This window comes from Lontra canadensis, unplaced genomic scaffold (genome assembly GCF_010015895.1).
Source record: "Lontra canadensis isolate GAN:19392208 unplaced genomic scaffold, GSC_riverotter_1.0 scaffold18, whole genome shotgun sequence".
Lineage (NCBI taxonomy): Eukaryota > Metazoa > Chordata > Mammalia > Carnivora > Mustelidae > Lontra > Lontra canadensis.
Genome location: NW_022631012.1, coordinates 5,587,402 through 5,608,667, shown reverse-complemented (window position 1 = coordinate 5,608,667; position 21,266 = coordinate 5,587,402). Strand labels below are relative to the sequence as shown.

General features: G+C 38.1%; 1 protein-coding gene across 2 annotated transcripts in view; it reads left to right on the top strand.

Annotated features, from left to right (window-relative positions):
- The first annotated feature begins 3,755 nt into the window (after nt 1-3,755).
- UNC80 (unc-80 homolog, NALCN channel complex subunit) overlaps nt 3,756-21,266 on the top strand; it is a 225,382-nt gene continuing 207,871 nt past the window's right edge. For both annotated transcript variants that reach the window (XM_032859910.1, XM_032859911.1), the window contains exons 1-5: nt 3,756-4,347; nt 5,303-5,351; nt 8,019-8,175; nt 9,287-9,588; nt 18,556-18,679. In XM_032859910.1, coding sequence (XP_032715801.1) covers nt 4,256-4,347; nt 5,303-5,351; nt 8,019-8,175; nt 9,287-9,588; nt 18,556-18,679 — 724 coding nt within the window. In that variant the 5' untranslated portion in view covers nt 3,756-4,255. The remainder of the gene's footprint in view (nt 4,348-5,302; nt 5,352-8,018; nt 8,176-9,286; nt 9,589-18,555; nt 18,680-21,266) is intronic.

The following is a 21,266-nucleotide window of genomic DNA, read 5'->3' as shown; positions in this document are numbered from 1 at the left end:
TTAACAAGTGCTTATCATAGATTTCTTCTGCTTCTAGATGACTCAATGCTTTAAGGGCATTTGGGGTTGAAAAGGACCATTAGCTCTTCTTCATCTTCTATCATCAACAGGGTAATTCTTTCATATGTCCTTGAGCATTTCTTACTTACACGACTCATAACCCTTTTTCCAAACCCTCATAACTGCACAACACTCAGTATTATATTAAAAACTTGGGGCATAAGTTTGAAGCTGACTTCACCATTTCTTTCATTACTTACTGTATAACTTTAGGCAAGTTATATAACCCTCATGTGTCTCAGTTTTCTCTTCTTAAAATGTTGATTGCAGAGTTTTTTGGATCAATTGACTAATATATTTAAAACAGAACTTGACATATAACAAGCATTCAGTTATGTTATCTATTATTATTTTTCTGACAAATGCCCTATTCCTCCCCCATCAAACAAAACTTTTTTAAAAATGACCTTACTAATTACTTCACAGTTTACCTATGCCTGAATTGTATCATATGGTTATCCTTCCTTTTCTGCTGATTTAACCTCTACTGTTCTCCCTTTTTGTCTCCCATCTTAGAAATTATTCCTTCACCAAAGAGTGATTAATCCCTCTGTGTGCCAGATATAGTATCCTCCAGAAACTTTTAATTTATTATCCCCTCTCTCAAACATCCTCAACATTTTCTTCTTCTGGGACTCTTTAATTCTGGACCATAAATATGTTCACATCTCTCTCTCTCTCTTTTTTAATTCTGTGGTACAACCATTTTGGAAGATAATTTGACAGACCTTACAAAGCCAATCATAGTCTTATGCAATCCAGCAATTGTGTTCCTGGGTATTTATACAAAAGAATTACCAAAACCTGCACATGAAGTGTTTAAAGCATCTTTATTCGTAATTGCCAAAAATTGAAAGCAACTGAGATGGTCTTCATTAGATGAACAGATTAATAAACTATGGTGCATCTATACAATGAAACATTGATCAGCAATAAGAAATGAGCTATCAAGCCACAAAAAGACATAAAGTAAAATTAAAGACATTTTACTAAGTGAAAGATACCAATCTGGAAAGTCTATATACTATATGATTTCAACTATATGACATTCTGGAAAAGGTAAAACTAGAGAGACTGAAAAAAGATTAGTGTTTGCCAGGCATCAGGGAGGGAGGATAGGTAGAACATAGAGGATTTTTTTAGGGCATGAAACTATTCTGTTTGATTCATAATTATGAATGTGTGACATTATTTGGCAAAATATTGTACAATATTTGTATAACAGTACAATAGACAAAATGAACTTTATGGATTTAGTTAACATATCAATATTGGCTCACCAGTAATAACAAATGTACCACACAAATGTAAGTTTGTTAATAATACAAAAAACTAGGGGCACCTGGGTGGATCAGTTGGTTAAGTGTCTGACTCTTGATTTCGGCATTGGTCATGAACTCAGGGTTGTGAGATCAAGCCCTTCACTGGGCTTCACACTCAGCAAGGAGTCTGCTTAACATTCTCTCTCTCTCTAGGCCCCTCCCTCAACCCCCATCTCTTTTTCTCTCTCTAAAATAAATAAATAAAACTTTAAAAAATAATAACAGAAGGAACTGGACCGGAAGAGAGAGAATAGATAACTATCTGTATTTTTGGTTTAATTTTTCTGTAAACCTAAAACTGCTTTAAGAAATAAAGCTTATTAATAAATTTTAAAACCTGAAGCTTTATATACATCTTTTCACAGCAGCACCTGGATAAGTATTTGATTAATTGCTAGAAGGTATATATATAAGGGGTGGGAATCTGAGGCACCATCTTAGAACTCTGCCTATCCTACTATCCTATTCTATGCTATCAACTCTCAACAACATTCTTTGTGGCAATAGACAGAACTTGATGTTCCCTAGATTTGTAAATTGTTTTTTTTTTTCTCTTTCCATATATTTGCCTGGATTACTTTAACTACTTCCATAGTTTTAATTACTTTTTTTTACAGTGTTAACCACAGAAATTGATCTATCCTACCAGCTAATTCTTCTGAACCTCATACCCATATTCCTAGCTGTCTCTTCATGATACCCACTAACACTTCCAATAAAGATTTAAGGAAAACCCATTAATGCTCCTATAGACAGACCTAAAATAAGAACATAATTCTCCCTATCAACTTTTCTGTCTTCGAATGAGATCATCATTTACTCAGTTGCTCAAATCAGAAAACCTAGAGCTTTGCTTGTTTTTTTTACTGAAGTCTTAGTATAGATTAGGGACTCTCTTAAATATTTTTTTACAAGTATTAACATTTAATCTTCACACAACTCCATGGGAAAGGTATGATTATTTGGAGACCTTGTCCAAGAACCTTTCCCGGGGTATTATATCTAGGACAAGGTAGTTCTAGGGACAAAACTGTCTAGCTCAAGATCTAAGCTCTTAACCACTGTATATTTTTCTTTCCCTATACCCACTTGGTTATCGAATCTTACTTAATTACACCTCTGCAATATCAGTCAAATTTATCTCTTTATTTCTAGTTCTGCTGTCATGGCCTTGGTTCAGCATCTCATGAAATATTTCTCTAAAGTTCAGACTGAGGTTCCCATCTACAATGCTTGTTTATTTAAAATGACCTCCACATCCCAGTCATATCAATTGCCCTTAAATGGAAACAAAGGTTTTTACTGCCCTAAAGTCTTCTTATCCAAACTCTGTAGCTTGCCATACAAAACCTTTTTTCCAACCAATTCCAGCCCATGTTTTCTGCCTTGTCCCTTTGTTTATAAGTGAATCGGTGTCATGTTTCCCATGGTACCCTTTTCTGTACATGTCTATATTCCTTTCAGTGCTGTGAGTTCCCTAAGAATAGCCATCTATACAGCATGGTTCTTGGCATATAAAATGGACTCAATAAATATGTATTGAATAAATTGTATTTAGAAGATGTCTTTCCTTGTTTCAAACTTCCTATTAAAATATTACTTCAAGAAATTAAATGGATATTTTAATTTTGTGACTGAAAATACCAATATATGCCACATAATTCTCTCTATATGGAGTAAAAGAGTAAATAGTTGATTATATAAGAAATATTTCTATGTCGTGAGATCTGGCCCTAGGGTCTCATTCTTTATTCCATGTGTTATTACATGAATATCTTTGTTCAAACAGGTGTGTGACTGTATTTGTTTGTTTTCAGGTAGTTGGGTTCACAGCAATGGGTTTCTATTCCAACTGCTTCATCCGCATCCCTACTTGTTTTGATGATAGGTGAAACACCTAAGAACCTAACAGTAACCCATCAATAAATTATACAGACATTTGACGATGACAACTGAAGGAAAATGGCAGATATGGATGGGATGAACAGGATCGTCCAGGTACATTCATGGACTATAATAAATAGCGTGTCCTAAAAGCATGATTCAAATGTTCTTTCTCAAGTTATAATTAACTGATACCCACAATTGGTTAGTTTGTGGATATTCCTGCTTTAGCAAAATAAAGTAAAATTCTTGTGGTTACCATTTTAAAATAAATTCTCACATTAGAAAACTTTTAAGCTTTCTCTGTATTGCCAAGCTTGCTCTCTTCCTTGTTTACACTTTTAATAATTTTCATGTGCTCCTTCTGCTAAAACCCAAGGGTGGACTCCTGACCTCCTTGCTAGACGTGCGAATGATGCCAGGGTTAGTGACTGTTCTGCGGTTTCCCAAAGCTCCTCCTCCCCAGACCGTGACAATACTTCGGATGCTGAGGTTGGGAAGCAGGACAGGGGACACTCCTGGGGTGCAGCTCGCAGGGAAGGAAGCCGAATCCTAGGGGGTGGAAGAGGCGGGAGGGGATCAACGTGCAATGCGGAGTGTGGACCTTTTTGACCATCCCGCTGCAGCTCACCCTGTCCCCAGCTCTGCTCTGCCGCCCGGCCCGCCGGTGCGGGCTGCTGTCCACAGTGGGAGGTACTGAAAGCAAGGAGCGGGCGCGGGGGCGGCGAGGCGGACAGCTCCTCCGAGCGCCCCCCTCCTCGCTCCGCGGCTCCTCCAGCCCTCCCCTCCTCCCGCAGCCATGTTCCACCGGCGGGGAGGGGCGGGGGGAGGGGAGAGGGACGGGGGATCAGGGCGGAGAGAGCCGGCTCAGCCTCGGGGAAGGAGGGGATGAGAGTTGGGGAGAGCAGCGGGAGGAGGAGGAGGCGGCGGCGGCGGCTAGCGAGGAGCCAGAGCTGGGTCCTGCAGTAGGACTCCCAGGAGCCACCATCATGGTGAAGAGGAAGAGCTCCGAGGGCCAGGAGCAAGACAGCGGCCGCGGCATCCCCCTGCCCATCCAGACCTTCCTGTGGCGGCAAACCAGGTGAGGGGCGCAGAGGGCACGCCGCGGGCCACCCTGGGCTGGGGACGCTCCTGGGGCCGCCTGGGTCACCGCCGCTTGCCGCTGCCGCCACTGCTGCTGAGGCCGCGCCACAGCCTGCAGCTCCCTCTCTGGGGCTGGAAAGCAAGCCCTCTGCACCTGCTTAAAAACACGCATTTAAAAAAATATTTCCGTGAAGTTTGTCGACAAGCAGATTGGCAGTTGAATAAATATATACATTATTTAGGGGGTGGGAGGGCAGAAAACCTAGGAAGAGGGGGCGGGGAACTAGGGAAGATAATTATGACTGGTTGTGCTCTTGCGTCCAATTTCCGCTCCATCTCCTGCTGTAATTCCAGGCCGGTGACCTGTTGTTTTTCCAGCTCCTGTTTGGCGAATATCGGCTATGCCCACTTGTTAACCATTTTTGCTCGGATTCAGCCAATATAGTCTTCCTGGTTGAAGAACTTGAGGAAGATGATTTTTGATAAGCATTTTTTTTTTTTCCTGGAAGAATCTCTGAAACCTATTCTAATAAACAAGAAACAAGATTTCCATTATTATTATTATTATTATTGTTATTATTATTTTGTAAATTTATAAGATAAAAAATTAGGTTCTGGAAATCACAACCCACAAGCTGTTCATTTTTAGTTTTTTATATAATTATACACATGAGCAATACACCACTCCTGACCATTGGCAATTTGGAATCTGATTAAGAAAAAGTCTTCAGAATAAGAGTGGATACAGAAAATGTGGAGATCCACATCTCTTTCATACATGTAATTACACATGTAAAAGCAAATGTCGTCAGCTGTTCAACACCTGCTCATTAACAAGCTATAGGGAGGCATAAAATTTGAGTTATGTAGCACTGTATCTTATCCGTTGAAAAAATATTTCATAAAGATGCTAATAATTTTACTTATAACCGCTATCTCTATTAATTTTTCAGTGCATTTTTGAGGCCTAAACTGGGAAAGCAATATGAAGCCTCATGTGTGGTATGTGATATTCAACATTTAATGATTGTTTCCATATTCTGTGTGGTCATTTCAACCCAAAGAAAGGCATTAAATTAAACTGACTGTTTAGATTAATTCATTTAGCAAATGTTATCGAGCACCTTCTATGTGTTAGGCAGGGTTCTAAATGATGGGATGGAGCAATAATCAAAATACAGAGTTTGCATTCTAGTGGGAGGAAGCCAAGCCACTCACAAATAAGTAAAATACATAATAAGCCAGATAGAGATAAGCACTATGGAGAAAATGAAGAAAGAAAGGAGACTGGGGGCACTGGCAGCTCGGGATTGGGGGAGGGAGTGGATTCCATGTTAAGAGCAGTGGATAGGTAAGGCTTACCTGCTAATGTGACTGTTAGAGAAAACTGTGAAAATAGGGAGGGAGGAATAGTTAAGGGAAGAGTAAAGGGGAATAGCAAGTCTAAAGCACCTTATCCCCGAGTGGATAGGAATAGAGCAGTAGAAGAAAGGATGGAGAGATTACAAAGAACCAGGTGGTGAAGGGCCTTGCAGGACAAATATAAGAAGTCCATTCCTTCCTCAACAAAATTGAGACTGTTATGGTGGAAGTTAATGAGATGAGGGCCTATGAATCACACAAAGTCATATACAGTTCTGAACTTGATGTCTTGCATGTTTTGTGCAAGTCTGAAAATAGATGATATAAAATAATTATGAGAATAATGCTATTAATATGTATACCTTATAGAGTGCACTTGTCCTGAGAGTCTAAGGGAATCATATATCCTTAAAGAGGTCCCAATCACAAATCAAAAACAAAAAACATGAAGTCATGAAGCAAAAATGGGATGAACTTTTCATAAATTTCATTAGAATTTGGAGCTCAAATAAGGATCTTCACATTTCATATATCATAACCTAAAAGTGGAAACCTACCCATTTAGGCATTGCCATGAAAATTTGCAAATGACTACACAGATGACTATATAGTGAGGAGTTCTGAAATGTGTTATGACCCTTAAAAATGATAAGAGCCAACTAGAGAGTTTTAAATGTGCATGCAGGTACACACATTCAAATAGGAATTTGTTTTGTTGTATCTCCTGCCCTTCAACGTTGCCACAGAGATATTTTTAAAATATAATCTTTTAATAAGGACCTTTTAATGGAATTTGTTGTTGTACTTAGCTCAAATTAGAGTAATTTGACACTTAAGAAATCACTGAGCCTTCCGTAAATCATGCTTACAATTATACTAACTTAAAATAATCCTGAATTTTCCCTGTTCTTGGCAAAGATTTGGCATTTTTAATGTAGTCATACAATATCAAACAACTAAGTCACAGAGAAATAAAAATGTAGAAAGCAGTTTTCAGGGTTTAAAAAATAGTAAGAGCTGTATTAGTGACATTTAAGAAGGAAATGACATTAAGTACCCAGAGCACCCAATTATAAAATATACAACTCATCCTCTAAAATGTATTCAACAAGACTGTAAATTCTTTATAATCTTTTAATGCCCAACATACTCACCATTCATTTAATGAATACTGAGATACCTGAGGGCTGAAGAATTTAAAATCATTTGGATATGTCTTCATTCAGTTTAGAAAAAACAACAACAACAAAAAAAAACATTATCTTTTTACACTCCTTACCGAAACATCACCATGCATTTCATTATGAAGATGGATTTCTTATTTTCCTTTTTTTAGTCAAAAAGTAACTCATTTTCTTCAGAGAATATTGTATTAAGCCATGTCTTTTTCTCTGGTATCCTAATAGTACCAATAATACAGCTTGAATACTTGGAACCTGTATTATGATCACTCTATAGCATATTTCCACAGTTTTCTTGATTACATGGGGCATCAAGTAGCAATCAGGTTCAATTCATGTAAGTCAAATATTTATTAAATTTATTTTAATATTTGGAAGCTATATTTTCCTTAACCCCTTAGAGCGATATCCGCGCCCCCATTCAAATAACAACAACAACAAAAACTGGGAGTAGGTCAAATTTGTTCTGTGATATTTCACTTTCTTAAAGTATCCCTGGCCAAGAAAGAGTGAATAAACCAGCAAAACTATGGCTTATTTCCCATCATTCTCCTTGCCCTTCCTTCCATCTTTTATTCAAAGGTATATGAAGTATCTTTATGGTTACAGGCATTAGGCAAGGAAATGTCTTGTGCCAGATTATTGCTTAGGACATGAAATAATTCAGAGACCCCCAAATCAGATTTCTTGAAAGAGTTGTATCTCATTTAACACTTGTTGAACCACATCAAAACAAATTCTGTCCTCAAGACCCTTTCACAAAAGACATTTCATTGTGTTCTGCAAATGTGACAGCCCCTTTGGATGCCACAGCAACATTTTATAACATATTACATGAGTTAAATGTGGTGTTGCACTCTTTTTTTAGATGACGCTAATTTTGGTGAAAATAAAAATCACTTAATAATTCAAGTCCTATATTTTAAATCAAATACCTAAAAATGGTTAAAAAGAAATGACCATGACCCATTGTACATCAACATGAAATGCAATGTGAGTGCACTTCAAAAAACTTGATGCCGTGGTTTGCGTCTTGGTATAGTACTTTGATCTCCAGTTTCTCATCAGACAGAATCACCAATTCCTTATTTTACACATTTTTTTTCTTCTTTTTCGGCATCCACAGTCCTTTGAACGTGTGTTGGTAGAGAACAAGCTGCATGGCCTTTCTCCAGCCCTCTCTGAAGCCATCCAGAGCATTTCCAGATGGGAGCTGGTGCAAGCTGCTTTGCCTCACGTCCTGCACTGCACTGCAACCCTGCTTTCAAACAGGAACAAGTTAGGTTGGTTCTTCTTCCTCATTCCTTCTCCATGGCATGCAATTGTCAACACTCATGCTGATGGCATTTACTGGGTACTTACTCTTTTTCCAGGAATTGAACACGTGATCTCATTCAGTTCTCATAAATGCCCCCTCACGTGGGTACCACTATGATCTCCATCTTACCAATGAAGGAACTGGCATTCTTGTTCTTAAATCTTGAATTTTACAAGTAATACGTGAATATATTTTCCTTTTAAACATTAAAACATTACAGGGAAGCTGAAGCCTATCACCTCTCTGAGATGAGTTCCAATCCGATTTCTCTTTGGGCCTCTCAAATCTTAAAGCGACCTCTTGCTCTTTGTAGTACTCTATGTATGTGTATGCATGTGCATAGACACTCTTCCTTTTTTTTAAGATTCTCTTGAAATTGCTTTTCTCACGTGGTAACACATCCTAACATCCACCCCATGTTCGCGCATGTGCTGTTTTCCATCCAGTTCTTTGCCCTTTTTTGGGTCTCTGCACAAAAGTTACCTTTAGAGAGGGGTTTCTTGGTCACCCTGTCTAAAGTAAAGTTGCTATCCTCAGAGCCTGGATTCTTAAACACCACACTGCCTATTTGGAGATATATATGGGTATCTGCCTGAAGAGAGGCGATGTATGTGGTTTCTCCTCCTATGACACTATGCTATTCTGCAGAGATTGTAACCAGTTAGGAAGCCCTAAAACAAGAATGAGCCCTGAGCCCTTCCAGGGGCTCCTGGGTGACTCAGTCAGTTAAGCGTTTGTCTTTGGCTCAGGTCATGATCCCAGGGTCCTAGGATTGAGCTTTGCATCTGGCTCCTTGCTCAGTGGAGAGTCTGCTTCTCCCTCTCCCTCTGTGAGCTCTTGCTTTTATTCTCTCTGAAATAAACAAACAAATAATAAACAAATCTTAAAAAAAAAAAAAAAGAAAAAGAATGAGCCCTTCTAGCCGTGGATGTAAGAAGTATAGAGAAATGCTAGTGTGTCCCAGGAAATCAAGCTGCAGAGCAAAGCAAGGATGTTCTTTCTATACCCAAAGTTGATATTCATTGTTCTGGTAGCAGAGTTTGTCTTAACTTGGCTATGTGATTGTCCCCATGCAGGCCACCAAGATAAACTGGGGGTTGCTGAGACAAAGCTCCTTCACACCCTTCACTGGATGCTCCTAGAGGCCCCCCAGGACTGCAACAGTGAACGGTTTGGGGGCACAGACCGTGGCTCCAGCTGGGGTGGCAGCAGCAGTGCCTTCATCCAGCAGGTGGAAAACCAGGGCTCACCAGGGCAGCCTTGTCAAAGCAGCTCCAACGATGAAGAAGAGAACAACCGAAGGAAGATCTTCCAGAACTCCATGGCCACTGTAGAGCTCTTTGTGTTTCTCTTTGCTCCTCTGGTACACAGGATCAAGGTAAGGAGAGGGCTAGTGTCAGGCTGAGGGAGGATAGAGGTGAGGTGGGCTTCAAATGGTGTTTCCATATTTCCATATTTGATTGTCCATGTCTTCTAAGATTTTGTGGCAAGCCAAGACATGGAGAGATTTCTTTCTATTATCAAACCACTGATTATGATTTCAAAACACAATTCCTTGCATATCATTATCTACTTAAAAATCTTCAAAGGTTCTCCTTCTGCCCCAGGATCATGTCCAGCATGTTAAACATGGCACATAAGGTCAAGGAACTTTTAATGTATCATTTGCCAGTCCCTACTGGCATCTTCATGATCCAGTTCTGGGAGCCACTCCCTGAATATACCCTTGCCATTCGCTCTGTCCTCTTTCTTTCTTCTGTGCATCTGATGACTCCTCAAACCTCAACTTCAATGTCATCATTTCCATGAAGCTGTTCCTCTGAAATTCCCCATGTAGACTAAGTCATTATCTCCTTTGTATTTCTACAGTACCTTGTAAGCTGTCTGTTATAATGCAGGTCTAGAGCAGAAGTTCTAAATGTCTTCTATGCCGTGGACTTCTAGACAGTGTGGTACAAGCTGAGAATTGCTTTCCAAAATATTTCTTAAAGCATCAAATACAACACATAGGATGATATGGAAATCAATTGTACTAAAATGTAACTATAGACAAGTACCCTTTGGGTCTGAAGGAGACAATATGATTTGAAATTATGTGAAATTATGTGAAAACACACCACTTTCTAGCTGTGTGATCATGGTGATACTACTTAACTTCTTGGATCCTCCATTGCATACAACTGCGGATACCTCTAACACAGGGTGAATATATGTGAGGACACAATATAGTTCCCACACATGGAGAGAAATCAAGATGTATTTGTTATTTCTGTAAATGAAAATTATTATATACCTTCTGACTGCTAAGTTAAGAGAAAAGAAGAACTCAAGTGTTCTTTAATAGAATAATAAGATCCTAATAAATGATTCGAGTTATATGTATTTATGTATGTATGTGAGTGTGTGTACATACGTATATGTAGGTGGTTGTAAGACCATTAATAATCACTATTAGGAGAATGAAGTGAATCTTTTCACTCCTTTTAGTTTTAGTTAAAGTTCACTTTCGCTTGACACTGTCCCATTGCTGCCAGGAATAGAATTGAAATTACCTGTAAATTTCCAAAATGCTTTGCATGCACTGGTAACATTGCTCATGAAACATACTAAAAATTTCAAATATTGTGAAATCAAATTAAATAGCTGCTTTAAAATATTTGACTTTCCATTTTAAAAAGTCTTTTATGATGGTTATGCTTACTCAAAAGCATTAATTTAGACCATTCCCTGGTTTATGGGACTAGCGGGTCCAGGCTTCTGCCCATCTTCTTGGCCCCATCTCCTGCCATGCCAATATCCTTTCTCTCTTTCACTAACCTCCAGGTTCAGTGGGGCTCACCCGCAAATTCATTCTTGCTTTCAAGTAATGCACTTGTTTTTCTTTCTGTTTAAAACAACGACCTCAGGGCGCCTGGGTGGCTCAGTGGGTTAAGCCTCTGCCTTCAGCTCAGGTCATGATCTCAGGGTCCTGGAATCGAGCCCCGCATCAGGCTCTCTGCTCCGCAGGGAGCCTGCCTCCACCTCTCTCTCTGCATGCCTCTCTGCCTACTTGTGATCTCTGTCTGTCAAATAAATAAATAAAATCTTTAAAAAAAGAAAAAAAGAAACAACGACCTCTGCCTCCTCCTCTAAATTTTCATATGGCCATATCTGTCTCATCAGTTTACTCACAACTCAAATGTTACCACCTCAGAAAGAATTTTCCTGACTTTTGTGTCACTAATACATGACTATCCTTTTTTCTTTTTTCCCTCTTTGCACTTACAAGTATCCAAAATTATTTTCTGTGGTTGTTTGCATATCTATTGCCCTTTTTCCCCCTAGAACAGAGTTGTTGAGCAAAAGGACATTGCCTGTCAAGGTCACACTGTATTTCCAGTGTCTAGTGTCTGCCAAAAATGGGGTACTTAATAAATATTTAATAGGTGACTCATTGAATAAACCAGGTGCTACGAGTAGTGATTATATGCAGGTACATTGTCCTTAAAATGGAGAGGACAGGAAAGAAGGTTTCTTTAAATAATGAGCCCGTAAAGATTTCTACCCGTGGACAGATATCCTCTGGATTAAAAAATGTGGAAGTGCAGAAATGACTGGAATGGCTGTAATTTTATTTGAAGACATGACTGAGAGTCCAAGTTTTGGAAACAGGCTTGCATTTGAATCACACGTTTGCTGCTTCCTACTATGTGACTATGAGGCTTAGAAACTGAAGCCTCAGTTTCCCTCATGTATTAGTTGGACATACGAATAGTTTTATGAGGTATTGTGATGAAACATGATAATGCTCAACATTATACATAAAAGAGCCTTAACAAATGTGAGTTGCTTTTAATGATGGCATTTTTTCATTATTAGTATTTTGTATTATTAGTAGAAAGGTAGCCAGATTCTCTTCCAGGGGAGACTAAACAGACAGTTTCTGGCTCAAGACCCTCAAGTTTTACTTATAACCTGGAAGATTTATGAGGGAGTAATTAGAGAATTTATAAGGGAAGAAGACAATGCATATAAGACATGGTACAGTGATTAAATCCTAATAAATTGTTATTATTAGCTGTTATTACTAGCATATTATTATTTCATCATTTTATTATCTCTGTGAAGGAAATATTGTTCCAGATCCTATAGGGAATAAAAAATATTAGTGAGTCAATAAATTTCTCCAAAAGGCTTTTTCCTTCTGAGCAAGGTGTTTGCTTTCTTAAATGTAGATAGGGAATATACAACCCCCTAGACCAGGGTTTCTCAGCCTTGGCACTGTTGGTATTTTGGGCCAGATGATTCTTTCTTGTGAGACATTGCCTTGTGCCTTGTAGGATATCAGTAGCTTTTCTGGCCCCTACTCACCAGATACCAGGAGCACCTCCTCCCTCTGAGCTGTGATGGCCCAAATGACTCCAGACATTGCTAGGTGTCTCCAGTGGGTGGGAGGGGAGTGAGAATTGCCCCTGATTGAGAAACACTGACTTCAGTCTTTCATTGGCCTGCTGCTTATCGGACCCTTTCTGTCTCCACTTTTCTACCCATACCATACACATGTGAACTGCTCCTCACCAGCACCATTAATGTCCTTTTTCCCTATCCTTCCTTTGCATTTGCCCTTCAAAATGTTAACCCCAAGTCATGACCAAAATCCATTTTTTCCACCCTGCCTCAGATACCTGCTTGCTCCTGGGGGAAAACCATATAACCATTCAGACTGGTCTTTCTACAAAATTGTCATCTCCAACCCCTGTGTGCTGTACCACTTGGCATTCCTTTTCTTGACACCACTCCCTCGAGTTGCCCATCAGCACCTACGCAGACAGTGTTATTGGCTTAATATTTGTTGAATGAATTAACTCATTAATTAGCAAATTAATAAAATGACTCATCTTTCTGTAAGACAGTGTATAGTTCAATGCATGTTTTTCTCTTTTAAGTTCTTATTTTAATTTCAGTATGGTTAACATACAGTGTTATATTGATTTCAGGTGTGCAGTAGAGGGATTCAACAATTCCATACATCACCTAGTTCTCACCACAGCAAGCGCACCCCTTCATCCCTATCACCTATTTCACCATCCTCTAAGCCCCACCCCCACCCCTCTGGTAATCATCCATTTGTTCTCTATAGTTAAAAGTGTTTCTTAGTTTGTCTCACCTTCTCTCTTTTTCTTTGTTCATTTATTTTTTTTTCTTAAATTCCACATGAGTGAAATCATATATTTGTCTTTCTCTGACTTATTTCACTTAGCACCGTATTCTCCAGCTCCAACCACGTCCTTGCAAACAGCAAGATTCCACTCTTTTTTGTGGATGATAATAGTCCATCATGTCTCTATACCACATCTTCTTTATCCCCTCATCCATTGATGGATACTACTTCCATAATCTGGCTATAGTAAATAATACTGCAAAAAATAGAGAGACACATGTATCCCTTTGAACTATTGATTGATTGATTGATTGACTGATTGGGTAAGTACCCAGTAGTGTGACTACTGGATCATAGAATAGTTCTAGTTTTAATGTTTTGAGGAACTTTCATACTGTTTTTCACAGTGGCCGCACAAGTTTACATTCCTACCAACAGTGTGAGAGGGTTCCTTTTTCTTCACATCCTCACCAACGCTTGCTTTTTTCTTGTGTTTTTGATTTTAACCATTCTGACAGGTGTGAGGTGATATCTCATTGTGGTTTTGATTTACATTTCCCTGGTGGTGTGTGAGGTTGAGCGTCTTTTCACATATTTATTGGCCATCTGTATGTCATCTTTGGAGAAATGTCTATTCATGTCTTCTGCCTGTCTTTTGATTGGATTTCTTATTTTTGGGGTGTTGAGTTTTATAAGTTCTTTATATGTTTTGGATACTAATCCTTTATCCAATGCATCATTTGCAAATATCTTCTACCATTCAGTAGGTTGTCTTTTAATTTTGTTGGTTGTTTCCTTCACTGTGTAGAAACTTTTTATTTTGATGTAGTCCTGAAAGTTTAATTTTGCTTTTATTTCCCTTGCCTCAGGAGACACATCTAGAAAAATGTTATGGCTGATGCCAGAGACATTACTGCCTGTGCTCTCTTTTAGGATTTTTGTGGTTTCAGATCCTTAATTCATTTTGGTCCTTAATCCATTTTGAGTTTATTTTAGTGTAAGAAAGTGATCCACTATCATTCTTCAGCATGTTGTTGTCCAGTTTTCCCAGTACCATTTGTTGAAGAGACAATCTTTTTCCCATTGCATAGTCTTTCCTCCTTTGTTGAAGATTAATTGACCATGTAATTGTGGGTTTAATTCTGGGTTTTCCATACTATTCCATTTATCTATGTGTCTTTGTGCCAGTACCATACTGTTTTGATTACAATAGCTTTGTAGTATAACTTGAAATCTGAGATTGTGATACCTCCAGTTTTGTTTTTCTTCTTCCTGATTGCTTTGGCTCCTCAGGGTCATCTGTGGTTCATACAGACTTTAGGATTGTTTGTTCCAGTTCTGTGAAAAATGCTGTTGGTATTATCATAGGTATTGTATTAAGTCTGTAGATAACTTTGGATAGTAAAGGCATTTTAACAATCCATGAGCATGGAATATCTTTCCATTTCTTTGTGTCCTCTTCAATTTCTTTCATCAGTGTTTTAGAGTTTTCAGAGTACTGTTTTTTTTTGCTTCTTTGGTAAAGTTCATTCCTAGACACTTGATTATTTGGGGTGCGATTATAAATGGGATTGTTTTCTTAATTTCTGTTTCTGCTGCTTCATTAACTGTGTATAGAAATACAACAGGTTTCTGTACATTGATTCTCTGATTTTAATTTATAACATGCCTCAAATATGTCACATGAAATAAATCTAAAAATTCAGTCAAAGAGATTATTTTCAACTAAATTTAATTTGGTGAAAAATTCTGGGTATTTATTATAACTAAGGAATTTAGTGCACTTATTTGCATATGTACTTATTCCTTTAATAAATATTTATTGAGTGCCTGGTCTATGAGAGGCACTACTCAGAGTGCTAGCAAAATAGCAAGGAATAAAAATCCAAGCTTCAATGAGGTTTTTATAAAATGTTTTTAAAAATGTTTGAAGTAAACAACTTTAAAATTTAAAATAATATTAATTTTTAAACTTGATTTCTCTAAACTACTCGTGGACATATTTAGAATTTCATGCCATCAAGAAAACAGGCTTTTGGTGAAAGCAAGAAATGCAACTGAGATGTAGAGCTATTGATTCTACTAGTGTCTTTGTCTTCTGGTTTTTCTAAGGACCTTACTAGACCCCCTGCCCCACAGCTGCTTGAATGATAGTGTCTCTTCCAGCTATCAACTTTTTGGCCATGACTGCATACATAACATTACATGACGCATGAAAGGGGACTCCAGAAGAGAAATTAGCGTCCCAGAGCTTATGCATTCAACCAACTTAAAAGGACTTACAAAGGAACATAGCCACATAAGAAAAGGCCATGCACTCTGCAAGTGTTCAAGTCTAAAGAATGATTTGATTTAGTTTGTGTTACTTGTGAAATGTAAACTATCTTCAGTTAATCAAGAAGTCTGTATTGATGCTCAAGGAGAAATGCACAGAAGATCTCAATTGGTCTCCAATAAATATACAATCTATTTGGAAATATATCAAAGAAAGCAAAATAATAACTCTCAGTGAGTGCTAACATCGGTAGGGCCAGTGTTAAAGGCCCGGGTTTCAGTATAAAAGAGCTTACCTTTGGATGCAATGTCCACTGGATTTTATTTTGTCCCAAGATTACTTATGAGGACCATGGAAAAGGACTGAGCTCAGAAGCTATGAAACTATCAAAACCAGGACGACTGAAGTTTGGCTTCCTGAAATTCTGGAACTTTGCTTTCTGTTAATCCCCTGCTTGCTGGATCTAACACCATACATAATATTATGTTCCCTTATCTTTAAATCTGCCTGTCAAGCTGTTTACTCAGTATCTTTTGTTGAACGTCTAACAAGCATCTCAAACTTAACATGTCTGTAACTAGACTCCTGATATCCCCACAGCTGCTCCTCCTTCATCTTGCCTATCTTTGTCAAAGCCAAAAACCTTTGACACCTCTTTCTCACACCTTCCACTTCCAGGCTGTAGACTGTGTGTTCAAAATGTATCCAGAATCTACCACTGTTCATTTCGCCCTCTATAAACTCTCTCCTGCAATTATCTTCCACCTTAATGATAATAATAGCTTCCTAAACTGTCTCTCTTTCCACTTTTGCCCTTTCTCGAACTATTCTTAATAGCCTCAGTAATCCTATCAAGCATATATCCAGTAATGTCATGCCACTGCTCAGAACCCTCGTGGTTCTCCGTCTTATTCAGTAATTGCTGAAGCCCTTACTATGACCTATCAGACGCTATATTATTTGGAACTCAATAACTTCTCTGACCTTACTTTTTCCTTCTACTCTTCTGCTATTTACTTGACTCCAGATACACACTCCTGGCTTATTCTTGATAGACCAGGAATATTTAGGACCTTCGCACTTGCTGATCCCATCTCATGGAAAGTTTTTTCTGAAAATATCTACATGGCAGCTCCTTCATTTCATTTAGATGTTTTTACTCAAAAGCCACTTTCACAACAAGGATTTCCCTGGCCATCCTATCTAAAATTTCAACACCTTGCAGACACAACCCATTGCCTGCTTTACTTCTTCTTTTGCACCTAGAAAAACAAGGACTTTTATATGCTTTGTTCACTATTCTAACCCAGAGTAGAGTAGTACCAGGTATGCGGTAGGTGGTGTATAAATATTTGTAGAATGAATGTTGACAGAATTTGACCAAGTGCTTTATGTACTTTCCTGATACCTTCACAGGGAGTCCTAGACGCTTTCCCATCATGGGCCCTGTTGTAGTCCCAGCATCCCAGTCCATAGCTTACAAACGAAGCTTCTCTGTATCAATGTGTGGATTTCACCAGCCTTTCCAGCTGAAGTTTCCTTGACACTGAGCCACAATGATTCACCATTTGCTGGATCACTTTTCGTTTTTTCCAATTTATTCCTACTTCTTATTCTTCTAGATCAATGGCTTTCTTTCTTTCTTTCTTTCTTTCTCTCTTTCTTTCCTTTTTTTAAAAGATTTTGTTTATTTATTTGACAGAGATCACAAGTAGGCAGAGAGGCAGGCAGGGATGGGGGGGGAAGTAGGCTCCCACCCAGCAGAGAGCCCAATGTCGGGCTTGATCCCAGAACCCTGGGATCATGACCTGAGCTGAAAGCAGAGGCTTTAACCCACTCAGCCACCAGAGAACTTCAGAGCGATTCTAATTTAATTGTTTTGGGCAAGGGAAGGAGTTGAGACCTGGACCTCCTAGGTTTTAACAGCACCTTAGGTGATTATAATATGTAAGCTAGGGTTGCAAATCCCTGCCCCGAGTGAATTCCTGGGTCTCTGTTGTGTTTATTAATCTGTAATCACATTCCCTGCTTCCATCTCTTTCTTTTTGAGGGGCTGAGTTGTTTAATTTCTTTATTTAATTTCTTTTTTCTTTTTAATTTTAATTCCAGTTCATGGCTGAGTTGTTTTAAATTTAATCTCAGAGTGTCATATATTTGTACTTAAAAAATATGAGATTGCATTTTAAACATCTCAACCTCTCAAAATGATGTCATGATGAAGCAGAGAATGTTTTCCCTGGAAGAGACTTTAAATTGTAGATAAACTGAATGAGTATGGATTGTAAGGTCAGTGTAATTCAGCAAGTGTTTGTTGAGCTCCTATTGTGTACCCAATTTCTAATGCTGTGTTAAGTGTTGTGATGATGCCAGGTGCTGTGGAAGGGGGAGAATGCCTGATAGACCCTCAAGGAATTAAAGATTTTTGAGAAGGTAACATTACAAAGCAATATACTAGGAAGGTCTAAATATATGTTCCTGATTCCATGAAGCAAAGACAAAAGATGGCCAGGAGAACAGAAAGTCAAAATAGCCGTATCTGAGGATATTGATTTAAGAGGGAGAAAGAAGGACAATTAAGTAATTAAGAGGAATAATAATGATAACCACAAGAGGTCTGCCAAGACTCTTGAAATAAACAGGCCTTGATCACTGCTAACAGAAAACAATAATTTGTGTTTTATGCTTTGTCCAAAGCTCCATTTTAATTATTAATTTTGCCAAAAGCAGACCACCGTGGTTTCCATAGTAATTGTGATGATAACTTAGGGCTACTGGTTTACCCTAGAAACACTCATCTGAGTGATGAAAGAGGGTCTAGAAGATCAGCCTACTTTGACAATAATCTTATGAATGATACTAATCACTGCAATGACTGGGCCTTTCAACTAGTTACAAACCAGGTATTAGATATAAATCTTCTCTTCCCTCAGGAATCTGACCTAACCTTCCGACTGGCCAGTGGGCTTGTTATATGGCAGCCCATGTGGGAGCACAGACAGCCCGAAGTCTCTGGCTTCACAGCACTGGTGAAGCCCATCAGGAACATCATTACAGGTTCGTAACTTGGACGTCCAGTGGAACAGGGGTAGCAGACTCCCTCGCATGCAGGAGTAAAGGTGATGCAATGATTTGCCCTTAAGAAACCAAGAGGAAGAAAATTCCTCCAGGGAGAATGTTAGTGGCCCAGGCCCAGGGCTCACTCACATGATGAGAAACTAAACCAGAGGCACATGCCATTGAGTTGTGTGGCTTTGGAGAAGTCATTTTAACTTCCTGCACTTCAGTTTCCTCATATGTAAAACAGGAGTTAAAATATCATATTGCTAGTACTTATGGGTTATTATGAAGAATAAATGAATTAATTTATTTAAAACTGTTTAGAAGAATGCCAGGTACATAGTAAGTGAATAAGCTGTAGTTATAATTTTATCATCATAATCATCATTATAGTAGACAAAGTAACAGTTCCTTAATAATCTTGTATTGATGTTTATTTGCTATCAAAGTGTTTCACTACAGGAAATGTCTAATAAAATAATCTTATTGGTGAGTTGTAGAAAGACTAACACATGATAGCTTGAAAAGTACCTGGAAGGCAGATGCTTCATTCCAGATCTGTCTCTTACTAGATACCTAGCCTGAGGTATTACCTAACCTGAGTATTCCTATTTCTTTAAAATGGAGAAAATAAATACCACCTTATATGGCCTCATAGTGTGGAATAAGTAAGAATCCACCTAAGGTACCCATTTTATAGCTTAATAACTTCCATCTTTCTATTTCCAACCAAACTTTTAGCATTGATAATAACATCTAGAAAGAGATAAATTATGTGGTACATCTATAGATGCATGAGATAAATATATCTCTATCATTTGCTTAGTTTCCAAGATTTTTCTGTAGACAGTAAAAGATTATACATGTAAAGATGGAAAGGAAACCATCAAAAAGTTCTTATGTATTTTCCCCCTATAATTTAACATAACTTTGCAAGGTACATAATATGCTAAAGTGTTTTCTATAAAAAAGAGTGCCATATTATTTATATATGTGATAAGATGCTTGTAGTGACAAATCATGCTTACTATTGTGATTCAAACAAAAGATTAAGTTTTTCATATGTAAAAGTAGATTAATTCCAGATTTAATGTGTACAATACAATTAACTAGTGAAATAAGTTGTAAATTCAAGAGTAACAGTCTGTCATAAGGTTCGAATAGCAAGGGACTAACTGTATAAAAATGTCAGAGCCAGAAGTGATCTACTTCAGATTCCATGGAGGGAATGAGGTTAATTTCATCAAATTAAAACCATCTGAAAGTGAAGATGGATGTACAAGGTTAAAAAAACTGAAAACAGTAGAAATAAGAAGAAAATAAAATATGTTACAGTAAAACAAAACTAATACTGAAAAAGACATCTTTATGTTGACTAAGAATTTTTTTTTCATATTTTTAAGTCATCACTTTCCTTTTGAATAAAGAGGTCACTTTGCATTTAGGTCTCTCTCTTCATCTCTCTCTCTCATTAATACATAAACTATCATTTAACAGATGCGTTAAAATTATTAAGAAATCGTGTCCCTCATGAATCACTGGGGCTGTTCACGTTACCATCCCTTGCTTCTGGATGATATTCACAGTGGGTTCTTTCCCATCTACCTGATACCTGTGGAGGTGAAACAGTGCCCAGCTTCTGAAGTGAAATTTAACTCAGCTCAGACACATGGCCAGAAGAGAAAGCAGTGGCATGTAGGTGACATTCGCTGGGTCTATTGTTTTGTGACCTCAGTAAATCCCTTTCTCAGCATCAGTTTGCTCACAGTTCTCATGTGGCACGGCCAGCTTCACTCCCCATTGTTCCCAGTCCTCAGGAAAAGACATAATTTATTTGAATCTTGCCGTAGGGGAAGCTTGATGTGAGCTTAATGTGCTCATAAATGCACAGACCCTGAAGCCAGAAAGCCTGGGCTTGAACCTTCAAGTGAGAGTCAAATGATCTTGGGCAAGTTAAACTCCCTGTGCCTTAGTATCTTTATCTGTAAAATGGGTCTAATAGTAGTCCATATGTTATGATAAGTTATTGTAAGGGTTAAATGATTTGAGACAGTAGTCCTTCCCCCCCATCTGTGGTTTCACTTTCTGCAACTTCAATTCCCCATGGTCCAAATGATTTAATTCTCCTTCTGACAAATCATCAGAAGGTCAGTAATTAATACTACATCACAATGCCTATGTCCTTGACCTCACTTCATCTCTTCACATAGGCATTTTATCATCTCACATCATCACAAGAAGAAGGGTGAATGCAGTACAATAAAATATTTTGAAAAAGAAAGAAAGAGACCACATTCACATAACTTCTATTATGGTATATTGTTGTAATCCTTCAATTTAATTATTAGTGATTGTTGTTAATCTCTTACTATGTGTGATTTATAAGTTAAACTTTATTATAGGTAAGTATGTGTAGGAAAAAAACAGTAAAGGTCAGGTTCAGTAGTAGCCACAGTTTGAGGCATCCACTTGGAAGAGATCCCCACAGATAAGAGAGGAGTACTGTATACAAAAAATGTTTTTAAAAGGATGTGACAGATACTTAGTTCTATATAGATGTTAACTATTATAATTTTTAGTATTG